Raw genomic sequence first — 13,409 nt, 5'->3', positions numbered from 1 at the left:
CATCCAATCCACACAGGCAAAGACATCCACCAACCAGTCCCTTACTTCATCTTTTGGACGTCATTCTCAGGCACTAAACTCCTCATTCTAGGAATTTAGGACCTGCGAATGACGTCGCGGCTTCTGATTGGTCGCGTGGCGGTCACATGAGCGGCACTCGACCAATCAGAAGCCGCGACATCATTCTCAGGTCCTAAACGCGCTCATTTTAAACAAAGAAGCCTGCCGGTTACCCGCGGTGATGTCCAGGGGCCGCCGGAGAGGTGAATATATCAATATTTTTTATTTTAATTCTTTATTTTACACATTAATATGGATCCCAGGGCCTGAAGGAGAGTTTCCTCTCCTTCAGACCCTGGGAACCATCAGGATACCTTCCGATACTTGGTGTCCCATTGACTTGTATTGGTATCGGATATCAGTATCGGCGATATCTGATTCTTTTCGGGTATCGGCCGATACTATCCGATACCGATACTTTCAAGTATCGGACGGTATCGCTCAACACTACTAACAACCTAATTACAGCCAAAGCTAACGGACAGTACTCTGTACTCCTCCTTCTAGATCTGTCCTCTGCTATCAACACAGTTGACCACTGCCTCCTACTACAGATCCTCTACTCCTTTGGCATCAAAGACCTCGCCCTATCCTGGATCTCCTTATACCTTTCCAACCACACATTCAGTTTCTCCCACTCCCACACTACCTCCTCATCCCACCCTCTCTGTGCTGGAGTCCCCCAAGGCTCTGTTCTGGGACCCCTACTCTTCTCAATCTATACTCTTGGCTTGGGAAAACTCATAAAGTCCCATGGTTTACAGTACCACCATTAAGCTGATGACACTCAGATCTACCTTTCTGGCCCAGACGTCACCTCTCTGATGTCCAGAATCACGGAGTGCCTATCAGCCATATCCTCTTTCTTCTCCTCTCGCTTCCTCAAATTCAATGTGGACAAATCTGAACTCATCATCTTTCCTCCATCTCATAGATCTTCCTTACCTGACCTATCCATCGCAATTAGCGACAACACGCTTTCCCCCATATCGGAAGTCCTCTGCCTCGGAGTAACCCTTGACTCTGCCCTGTCCTTCAAACCACACATCCAAGCTCTTTCCACCTCCTGTCGCCTCCAGCTCAAAAATATCTCCAGAATCCATCCTTTCCTCAACCATCAATCTACTAAAATGCCTGTGCATGTCCTCATCATCTCCTGCCTTTACTACTGCAACATCCTTTTCTGTGGCCTCCCTGATAACACCCTTGCACCTCTCCAGTCTATCCTTAACTCAGCTGCCTGACTAATTCATCTCTCTCCTCACTACTCCTCTGCTTCCCCCCTCTGGAAATTGCTTCACTGGCTCCCATTCCCTCAGCATATCCAGTTCAAATTACTAATACTAACCTAAAAGCCATCCATAACCTGTCTACTCCATATGTCTCTGAACTAATCTCCCGATATCTTCCCTCACATAATCTCCGGTCCTCCCAAGACCTCCTTCTCTCCTCCACACCTATTCGCTCCTCACCCAGCTGCCTCCAAGACTTCTCCCGAATATCCCCCCTCCTCTGGAATTCTTTGCCCCAACTCATCCGACTATCAACCACATTCGGATCCTTCAGACAGAAGCTGAAAACCCACCTCTTCAGGAAAGCCTACAGCCTGCACTGACCCCGCTGCCTCCTCACCACTACCAAAGCTACCGCCTCACCATTAATGGAGCTCCTGCAACCCTCAACCTATTGTCTCCTTCCCCACCATCCTGTAGAATGTAAGCCCGAAAGGGCAGGGTCCTTGCCCCTTTGTATCAGTCTGTTATTGTTAGTTTGCTTACTGTAAGTGATATCTGTAATTTGTATGCAACCCCTTCTCATGTACAGGACCATGGAATCAATGGTGTTGTATAAATAAATAATAATAATAATAGATGTCCATCATTTAGTTATGTGCAGTAATCAGAAATGACACAGGTAATTGAATACATGAAGAAAGAGAGGGGATCAAAGCCATGGAAAGTCATGACACCAGATGAAATCTATCAGTAACTAGAAAGCAATGCTGCCATTTAGTGAAAAATGTTATCAGCTGATTCAACTGATGGCCTATAAAAAAGCATCTCTTTACCAAGGGGCCACACAAGAAAACTCTGACAATGACAAAACCAGTGAGATGTCTTAAGACATGACCTTGGTTACAACCTTATTGTTGCAAAACATACTCTTGGCCAGTGAGGTTCCAGTGAGCACTGTTGCGCCATACTTCAGAAATGGAAAGTACATAATTTCACCACAAAATAACCACAAGAAGGTGCTCACTGCAAAATGTCAGACAGAGGAGTGAAAAGAATTATTAGAAGAGTTTCCCTTTGTCTAAGAGCCAAAACCTACCTGTGGAGAGCTACAGAAAGACTTGGAATCAGCAGGTACAATTGTTTCAAAGAAAACGAATTAATGTACTCATCCTCTGTGGTCTTTAAGTATGCTCACCACTCCACTGTTGAACAAAAATTTAGACAAGCCTGTGAAATACCGGGAGAATATAGTCTCATCACCTGAGACCAAAATTGAACTCTTTGGATTGCCATAATAAGCACTTTGTTTGGAGGCCAAAAGCCACCGCATATCACCACAAAAGCACAATGCCAACAGTGAAGTTTTAAGATGGGCACTACATGGTGTGGAGCTGTTTTTCAGCATACAGCACTGGCAAATTTCCTATGATTAAAAGTCTGCTGTCATGTACCAGGATGATGAAGATAAAAAGATAAAAGAAGGGTGGACATTTCAGCAAGAACAATATCCCAAACACACAGCCAAGGAAACTCATTTTTTAGGAGAAAGAAAATGAAGCTGCTAGAATGGGGCAACCAATCACTTGACCTGAATCCAATAGAACATTTATGGAAGGAACTAAAGCTCAGTTATAGAAGGAACCCACGTAACCTTGAGGATTTGAAGAGTGGGTATGTGGAAGAATGGGCCAAAATTCCACCTGAGCAATGCATGTGACTAGTTTCTCCATATAGGAGGCATCTTGAAGCTAACATCACCAACAAAGGCTTTTGTACAAATTATTATATAAATTTCAGTAAGTGTGATCAATACTTTTTTCCTGTGTCACTTCTCATTATTACACAACTCAATTTATGGATATCTATGGTCATTTATTTGCCTGTGCCCATTGTCCTGAACAGCTCATTTTTAAATAAGAAAAATAATGAATATCTCTGGGATATGTCGTCGATTGCAGCTATCATGGTTTAAAAGCTGTAGCTCATGCCTGGTACTCAGAAGTTACATGATCTCTGAAACTGAAGTAAGAAGAGCTGTCATTGCTGCCTAATCACTATAGACCACCTCTACCTACCCTATGTTGAGTCCAGCTGTATCTGAAGCTAAATTTGAACTTTATGCAAGTGTTTGCTGTGCAATGATGGTTCCATGATGATCTAGAACATAATTTTAGAGTAATATACAGACTGCATTGATGTTTAAAGTCATGATTCAGCCAAGATGCTGTACCACCCCGATAACTCACAACAATTGCTTTACACACAGGAGGTCAGTTATTAATTTATATGGCAAAATAACAAATAATAGTGTTTAGCTGTAAACATGGTAGTTATTATTTAATTGCCAGCATAAACCTGGAGAAAAAATAATAGCCAATTTGCAAATTCAGGTTCCATTTAAAGGAGATGACCATTGCTTATTATAAAATAAACAGTTTAATAATTAATTTCCTTTAACAAATACAGTATGTCAAAATCATCTTAAGGAAAATCAGTCATGTGATTTTGGAAAATTAGTAGGTCTTCAGAATGCTGTGCTACTTCCTAACAAAGGACCACCTCGTCAATGTCCAACCTTTTCACCATGCCTCTCAGCTTTAAGACAAAAAAGCAGAAAAGAGGAACATATACTGCATATTGCTCCATGACAATATTTATTTTGCACTATGCCACTTCACTTAGCTCACCCAGTCTTTTATATGCTCCAAGATATAAATATTTCCTTTAGTGAGGCCCACTAGTGTTGTCACACAGTATGGTACCACTTTCATTCACAGAGTACTCCAAATAGAGTATGATGCCAGGACATGACCTTCTTCACAGTATAATGCCCCTCACAGTACATTGCCCTGCACATAGTGTGATGTTGGCCAATAGTACATTCCCACGTAAATATTATAATGCCCCCTCAGTTCATTCCTCATAGAAACAGTACAATTTATCCCACAGTACATTCCAACACTCAGTATATCAGGAACTAATGGGTAACGTTAGTGTTTGTGGAGAGCGACATGTCAAGTCTGACAAACCAAGGTGATGAGAGAAGGTTTTTCCACCAACATAGAAGAGGATTCTTTACTGTTAGGGCAGTGAGAATCTGGAATTGCTTGCCTGAGGAGGTGGTGATGGCGAACTCAGTCGAGGGGTTCAAGAGAGGCCTGGATGTCTTCCTGGAGCAGAACAATATTGTATCATACAATTATTAGGTTCTGTAGAAGGACGTAGATCTGGGGATTTATTATGATGGAATATAGGCTGAACTGGATGGACAAATGTCTTTTTTCGGCCTTACTAACTATGTTACTATGTTACTATGTTACTTTTAAGCCACAATGCTTATCTGGCAAATATGCAAATTGTCTCTTCAGAGAGGAAGAGGACAAGAGCTAACTAGAGCGCCAACTATAAGAAGTAGCGATCCCAAAAGTCAATATTGACCCGTTTTGGCTTTTATCTTAATTCATGTGACAGGGGTCGTTAAAGGGTTGATATTGATCTTCAGGATCACTACTTCCTATAGGTGGTGCTAGAGTTCTAGTCCTCTTCCTCTCTGAAGAGACAATTTACACACAGTATAATCACACCCACAATACATTCCCCAACACATAGTACATTGTCCCATACATTATGAAGTTCTCACACATTTCATTGCGCCACACAAAGTATGATGCCCCTCTATATATTCCCATACACAATATAGTGCCCACACAGTCCTCCTCACACAATATGATGCCACACAGTCACCCTCACACAGTATCCTGCCCCAAGAGTACAGTCTTCCACACCCAGTATGTTGCCCTTAAATGTACACCACCCCATACAATAAGATGCACCCAGAGTACATTCTTCCACACAGTATGATGCCTCCACATTCCCCGCTTACAAGAAATGATGGTCCCATATTACATTCCCCCACACACGCTATGATGCAACCATAGTGCCTCTCACCCGCAGTATGATGTCCAAGCAGTTTCCCCAACAGTACATTGCTCCACATACATTATGACTCACCCAAGATGTGATTCCCTTACAGTCACCAAAATAAAGTATCATTTCCCACAGTATGGTGCTTGAAAATTTTCTACCACACAAAATAATGCTACCACATCCTCTCACAAACATTGCAATGCTTCTACTGTCCCCATATACAGAATGATGCCCCCATAGTCCCACACACAGACAGTATAAGTATTTTCCACAGAAATCATGGTTACCAAATAGCACCCTACACACAGCAGGATGCCCATATTTTGCCCCCCGAAAATAGCATGATGCCACCACAATCCCTTACTCAGTATGATACCACCAAAATCACCCAAATACAATATGATGCCCCATGTCCTGCACACAGTATGTTGCCCCCAAAGTCCCCACCCTAAACATTACAATGCGTCCACAAACCCCCAACACAGTAGCATACTTATTCATGTTTGTTCCCAACAGAGATGCCTGCAGCTCTCTAAGAGCATGCCACATTTGCAGAAAAATTCTAAAACTTAAAAAGGCATCAAAGGTGTAAAAGTTCAACAACAACAAAAAACACAGTTTGTTTAACATTTTATATTTTCCACCATCTGTCTGCTGACAATTTGGGCAAAATCATCACTCCCTTCACTTTTCTGTTGCAATTTGTTTTGCTAAAAATGTAGATACTATCAGGCACCATACAAAAATGCCAAAAGCTGTCTAAAACAAATCTGAAACTGCAGCATGCTACATTAATAAAGAAGGCACAGACTCCCCAAAAAATCTTGTCGTGTGTGTTGTGAATTTATTATTATTTTTTTTAACTTTCAGCCAACATTTCATTATAGCAAAAAAGATCTAGGCCACACATGAAATAAGATGTACTCTTACCAAAATGACCATGTGAAAGCACCTCGTGGAATCATATTTAGAATAGAATCTTGAACCGAAGTGTTGAGTAATGTACTGTTTGCCCAATAGGAAGGTGTTTGTGATGGCATCATTATTATTGTTAATCGAGTATGCAAATGCTGTATAAATGTATGTACTGTATATATATAAATATATATATATATTTACACATACGTATGTACACGTATATCTTCATATACGTATATGTCCAATGCACCTCTCAATGTGTAAGCTATAGTAGAACTATTTTAATTTCTTAAAAATTAACACATTAATTAAAACCTAAAAATTAGAATTCTACAGCTCTACAAACCACCACAATATTTCTTATATATTTTTTTTATCTATTTCTGATAATACTGCTTTGTATTCACATTATATTGCATGCTTGAAACCAGAAGCAAATACTCATCTTATCTACGTAATTAAAATGAAGTAACTGCAAAATCAATGGCTTTATATATTTATATTTCCATGCCCGCATGAAAAATAAAAATACATTTCTGAAAATTAATTTTACTGAACACTATCTTCTTTCTATGACAATAAAATATCATGCATATAGATACTTACATAAATATCTGCACCATAAAATCCATCCTGGTAAACAACACTGCGAAGAAAACACAGAAAAGAAATGCACAAATCAATGCAAGACAAAACACAGCCAACTTAGCCTGAAAATGAGAATTTGCTGTAATATCTCTTGGTTCTTTGTGTGTTTACACATGATAAAGCAGTGTGCATATTCACATGTTCATTCCAGCATTGCATGCTCTAGTTAATGTTGAATTTGACCTAGATAATTCCGGTATGTTGAGGGCAGATTCTGAGCAGACCGAAGAATAGCCATGTGTGTTGCAGAAGTTTTCAGGGCTTAATGAGGTGCAACATCCGATCCGACTTTATAGTCTAATTTCAAAGATATATCTTTATGTAAATCAAACTGGCTTTATATCCAGGAGTTGAGCGATGCAAAACGTGCTAGCGCATGTAAACTCACTGCAGATTCACCTTTCCAAAATAATGGATTTATCATTTATCATTTTGATGTATCAGAAAAATAAAATAAAATGGGCATTCTAATTTTCTCTAATGGGTACAATTGCAAATTGCTTGTGAAAAAACAGTTATGTACTTGCTAATATTTAAAAATCCTCTCCATTCTCAACAACAGAGTGATTTTTAGTTTAATTATTCAGCACTCAAAGACTAGGATACCAGCTACTGTTACAGCCTAAGAATGTTAGTCGAACATGTGTAGATGTGTAGCCCTTACAAGCTCGTTCCACCAGAACTTGTAAAAGCTTCTCTAAAGATGGGCAGATTGCTATAGGAGACCAGGGACAAGCTAGGGAAAAACAGCAGGATGCTGGCCTTGGACTAGTCAATGGTAGAGATGAGCGAATTTGCTCGGGTTCCCTCTTTTTTGGCAAGTTATAGCGCTTGCCGAATAAGCTGCATAGGAAACCCGGCTTCCTGGATCGCGCCGGCAGATAAGTTGATCTGCGCTGCAGCTGTATCTGTCGCGGCTGTGTCACAGTCACAGCACATGCATGGAGAACCTGTTTGTTGGACACAACATGCATGTGTCGCTCCTGTCACACAGCCGCGACACATGCAGCTGCGGCGCTGATCAACTGTCGGACGGCACAATCCAGGAAGCTGGGTTTCATCTGCAGCTTATTCAGCAAGTATTATAGCTTGCCAAATAAGAGGGAATCCGAGCAAATTCGCTCATCTCTTGTCAGTGGAAACTAGCGATTAGTGAGTATACTCGTTACTCGGGTTTCCCTGAGCATGCTTGGGTGGTCTCCGAGTATTTGGATGTGCTCGGAGATTTAGTTTTCATCGCCACAGCTGCACGATTTGCCACTCTTAGACAGCTTGAATACATGTGGGGGTTGCCTGTTTGTTAGGGAATTCCCACATGTGTTCAGCCTGTCTAGCAGTCGCAAATCATGCAGCTGTAGCGACGAAAACTAATTCTCCGAGAAAATCCAAATACTCAGAGACCACCTGAGCATGCTCGGGGAAACCCAAGTAACTAGTATACTCGCTCATCACTAGTGGAGACACATAGTCCCAGCCAGATTTTCAAACTACTGTATGTTTTCTATGAAACACCAGTGCCAATAAGTGTTCAGCACAGCTTCAAACGGCAACAAGACTGTCAGAAAATGCTTCCAGGTGACTGTCATCAGATTAAAAAGGGGGGAATAATTTAAAGAAACTACGGTTTAATACTCTGGCTTGTTTCACACGTTTTTTAGTCCTTGATTCCATATTAGATCCTCATTCTCCATTATTTTGCTGCCTTCAGTCTGAATCTACTATGTTCAGATTCTAACATGAACAAATAAATATGGTATTTATAACTCCACATCACCTTCAATGATCAATTTTGCAGGCCTAAAATATAAGAGAGCTGAATTTGGTTTCTTTTTATACTATGGCTCTGATGAATCATTGCCTTTTTACCTGTGTTTGTCTAGTTTTGTGCTTGTTTTCTTTGTGTATGTTTTGCTCGTTGGGCCTCTTTCGCTTGCACAAAACCAATGATATCACTTGCACCTTTTTTGAAGTCTATTTTATAAGTGCTTGCATGTTTTGTTTTGTTTTTCCCTTTGATGAGAGAGTTTAGCTATTCCAAATGTTTTCATCTTATTCATCAATTTCAACTTTTTAAAAAGTACCAAAAATTGGTGCAACTTCACTCCAGTCTCCCTTGGTCAATTTTTGAGCATGCAAGCATTTCGGCATTTGTGTTATTTTTCGAAACGTGTAATGTTGATGCCAAAGAGTCACAACAACAGTTAAAGAGCGATTAAATTCAGCTTTACTACATTTTTTTTTATGAGTGTCCAAGGCAAGTATAGGTTTTACCAACAAATACCTCCTCCTAGAAGATGCAATAACTAAAAACTGGGAGGAAGGGTACTTGCACTGGCAATAAAGGATGCATTACCAAGTGTTCTAAACTCCCATATTAATAAAAGATCCTTTTACTGCACATTTACTACTACATAGTTTTATTTTTATGCCATATTTATTTACTTTGGACAATAAACTTTATATCCTCAAATTCCTCTGCAATGCTCAAGATATGACTGATAGTAAGTTGCTCTAGTAGATGTTCAAAATTCCAAAGTGTTAAATCTAGGTTTCATCTCTAGAGGTTAAGTAAAGCAGGACAATCTTGTTAATATTCCTTTGTTTTTGTTTATTGTGTGTATTGAGTATATTGTAGGCGATGGGAGATCTCATATTTTCTCACTGTGGCACCTGCATCCTGGTCTCTCACGAAAAAAAATGGATTTTATTGGTGCATTGAAACCCTATTAATCAGAATCTGAGGGGAGTTGCACAGTCTCAGCTTCATCCAACCTCCTTAATGACCAGATGTTTGCAATCATCAAAGACACATTTTCAATTGTTACAATTTTTTTTGTTTCTGCAGCATTTAGGCTCTAGTAGAATTTACATAACAACATGTGACATATCAAATGCTTAAAGCCACCAACCATGACAGTACAAATTACAGTCATTTTTCAATAGCCTGTGCTGCGCAAGGTGCACAACTTCAGGCACTTGGCCTAGCACCATGCTGTGTTTGTTTCTGGAGGAAGACAAGAACAGCATGTTTTTTTTTTCTATCATAGTTTATTTTCGCTAGTGGGAAAGTGTTCTAATGGTACATGAGAACGTAATACTTACCCGCCATAAGCAGGGATTGGAGGAGGGGGTGCCGCAGCGCGAAATGTGTTATAGACCGTGCGTCCTCTGCCTCTGAGGTGTGCGCCTCTGTACGCGGCAGCAGCTGTCGCAGCAGGATAAGGGAAGCCAGGTACTAAAATAGAACACAAATGCATTATCGTTATTAAGTTATAACAACCTATTCATAATACATAATAATCAAGTGTTTTCCATAACATACAGTAACACATGTCCGGTTTGTCACTGATCAAGAAAAATCCTGCAAATTCCTGCAATCTGCAATATTTTTTTATTACTGATTTCTGTAAAAGGGAAATAATTATGGGAGGGGTGAAACCAGAGCATGTGCCTTACAAATACACATTGAATGACTGCAGTAAAGGTAAAAATAAAAAATGGGAACAAAATCATAGGTAGAGAATCAGTCCAGGATATGATTCACCACTTTTATTGGATAAAATCATTAAGGTTACAAAGCTCCATGTTTCGGCATCGTACCGACGCCTTCCTCAGGCAAATCACTAATCAGCTTAGCTTGATTGCTAAATGTTAGACAGAAATTCTGTACTATGGGGCACCGTGTGTTTTTTTCCTCTTCTTCTCTAGATGACATGAGAAGGTTGTTGGCCTAAAGGTGCTTCTGTCGGTCATTAGGTTGACTGACTTCTCGGCTGGCTCTCCCATATACAGGTGCGCTGGTTCAGTCAAGAGCTCCTGTGTTCTGTATGAGAAGGCTATTGCCAGACATCTGTCAGGCGACTTTTCTCCAGAAGAAAAAAGCTATCCGCAGTCTGAAACTAGACATGCTTGGTCAACATATCCCCAACAATGTACACATTAGAGCATCAGCCAAACCTGTCAATATCCACATTAGTCTTGTGTAGTGGTCTTCAAACTTTCTAACCTTGAGAGCCACATCTAATTCTAAGTGAGGGTCACAAACCACATCCAGTATCTATCCTCCCTAACTGTGGTGTCATCCACAGCCCCTATTACCAGTATAATGACAGCTTCCCCACACATACATCTTGCCCCACCCTCCCTTTTGTCAGTATACTTATATCCAGGAGTTCCCACTTTGTCCCCAACCAGAATTCTAGCATGAAGCACTCCCACCAAACATTTGTATCCAGCTTCAACACCCCTGTAACTAACAGTGTCTCCCTATATCCAGAATATCAAATGTATCTTCTCTTCCAGTATATTCATGTCTGCTCTTCTGTGCAGGGCAACACACAAAAGTAACAATCTGAAGACATGTTCTTCACATCTGTCTGTTAGACCTGGTGTTAGTTCACCTAGTTGGCAGACAGCTGTGAACCACAGATCATGGGCCGGCAGGCCACTTGTGGTTCCGGAACCACATGTTGGACACCCTTGGTCTAATGTATATAGAAGTTTTAGGTGTTGAGTGTTGGAGGAAGGAAACAAGACACTTTACCTTGGTCAAGGCATTAAATACGGGGCTAGGATCATATTGCACTCTGTAATAAAAAGCTTGGTCTGCAGAACAATAGAGCTGATCCAACAGATTTTTCTTTATCTTCTGGAACAGTGCTTCCATATACCATAAAATGAAAATATAGACTTCAGGACATTTTTATAAAAGGCCTTCTGAATTAAAGGAATTTTCAGAAAACATGTTTTATCCCCTCCCGGATTAATAATAACAAATAGTTGCCTTGGGTCCATGATGACAGGATGCAGTGGTGACATCATGACTACAGGAAACATGACCCTTGCAGCTATTCACTGAACTCAAGAGCCTGTGCCGATGTAGCCCATGGCACAAGCTGCTGAGCCCAGTGATTGGCTGCAGCAGTCACATGTGCTGTAGTTATAGGGCAGCACGGTGGCTCAGTGGTTATAGCACTGCAGCCTTGCAGCGCTGGGGTCCTGAGTTCAAATCCTACCAAGGACAACATCTGCAAGGAGTTTGTATGTTCTCCCCTTGTTTGCGTGGGTTTCCTCCCACACTCTATAAACATACTGATAGGGAATTTAGATTGTGAGCCTCATTGGGGACAGTGCCGATGATGTCTGTAAAGTGCTGCATAATATGATAGCGCTATATAAGCAGAGCATAATAATATTAGCTGTGATGTCACCACTGCATCTTTTCATCAAAAGCTTGAGCAGTGACCGAGATGCAAAGCTGAACGTAGGGCGTGTGAGTACCACCAGCATCTACTATTTTAATCAAGCAGAGTCAATGGGGAGAGAAAAGTTAATTTAATAAATCCTTTGTAACCTACTAAACAACGCAGAGTAATGTTGATTAGGTTGGTATCCCAGAGTCTGGAATAGGCTGGCCAAAAATACTAAAAAGACCTGGGCTGGAATTTATTTTTTCCAGTTCACTTTTAGCATTGGGTTCTATCAATTTGAATGAAACTAAATGGAGCAATTTCCAAAAATTGCTTCAGTATTGGAAACTATTTATAAGGAATCTTTCAGAAGGTTTTTGCTACCCTCTCTGAGATCACCATGATGTAGCGCCTGAGAATGATGCATCACTTACCAACCTTTGCTCTGCCGTTTCAATAAAATCATTCTTTTATCTGCAGGAGATTATCACTACAGGACTAGGTTTCTTTTGCATCTTGGTCAACTGTTCTATGTGACTCCGTCCCCAAATTGATTAGCAGCTTTCTGTCAATGTATAGTATACACAGTGGTTTGAGAGCACTTATACAGGGCTCAGCATTCTGAGCACTGCTAGATCAACAGCAGAGAAAACAGTGATTATATCAAAATGACAACAAGCAGACTAGTAAGTAATACATCACTGTAATCAGGGTTTCAGCCCCTATTCTGCTCTCAGATTATATAACAAAAACGTGGTCATAGATTTCCTTTAATGGTGGATATGTTAGAAAATTCATCTTTGCTGTGTGAATCACTGTCGCTTTGCAAATCCCTCAGCAAACTACAGGTGACAGGGAAACCTCCGAGAATTTCCATTTCCATGAGTCCCTTCTTTAATGTAGGAATTTAACGAAAGCTGATAATACAATTTGGGGAAAAATTATTATTTATGCATTTCTTGTCGGTTTCCCTTTGCTAATCGTAAGCTTTAGATTATCCGCCAAAGATTCTGCCGTGAAAGCAGAGAATATCAAAAAGCAGCACAGCCCTGAATCCGACAGAAAACAAAGGAGGACGTAAAAAAGATTTTTTAAGACACGGCAGCTTTCCGAAATGAAATCTATATACTATTTGCAAATTGGAAAGAAAAAGTTTTGCCGCGGCTTATAAATGACGGCGTTCAGGATGTTCTATATTCATTTTTTTTGAATTATTTATTTATTCTCATCTATATTTCCAGAAAGGCAGAGCAAAGCGAAAAAGTATTTCACTGTCTGTAATATTTCTTGATGGTAGAGTAGCAGGTTCTGAAGTGAGCGAAATGAGAAAACAAAAAAAGAACAATTTTATGATCTGCAGAAATCTCGGCTTGTAATGCCTGAGAGAGGCATTACGGAAATCATGCTAACCCATCCATTATCACCTGGCTAC

The 13,409-nt window shown here is 40.4% G+C and overlaps 1 protein-coding gene across 13 annotated transcripts in view; it reads right to left on the bottom strand.

The window, feature by feature from the left end:
- The window catches only part of RBFOX1 (RNA binding fox-1 homolog 1), a 974,878-nt gene that overhangs the window by 126,704 nt on the left and 834,765 nt on the right, over window positions 1-13,409 (bottom strand). For all 13 annotated transcript variants that reach the window (XM_069733980.1, XM_069733986.1, XM_069733978.1 and 10 more), the window contains 2 exons: window positions 9,891-10,023; window positions 6,747-6,786 (listed from right to left, as the gene is read on the bottom strand). In XM_069733980.1, the coding sequence (XP_069590081.1) occupies window positions 6,747-6,786; window positions 9,891-10,023 (173 nt within the window). The remainder of the gene's footprint in view (window positions 1-6,746; window positions 6,787-9,890; window positions 10,024-13,409) is intronic.

This window comes from Ranitomeya imitator, chromosome 7, assembly GCF_032444005.1.
Source record: "Ranitomeya imitator isolate aRanImi1 chromosome 7, aRanImi1.pri, whole genome shotgun sequence".
Taxonomy (NCBI): Eukaryota; Metazoa; Chordata; class Amphibia; order Anura; family Dendrobatidae; genus Ranitomeya; species Ranitomeya imitator.
Note: the sequence above shows the minus strand (reverse complement) of the source record. Positions and strands in the feature narration are given on the sequence as shown.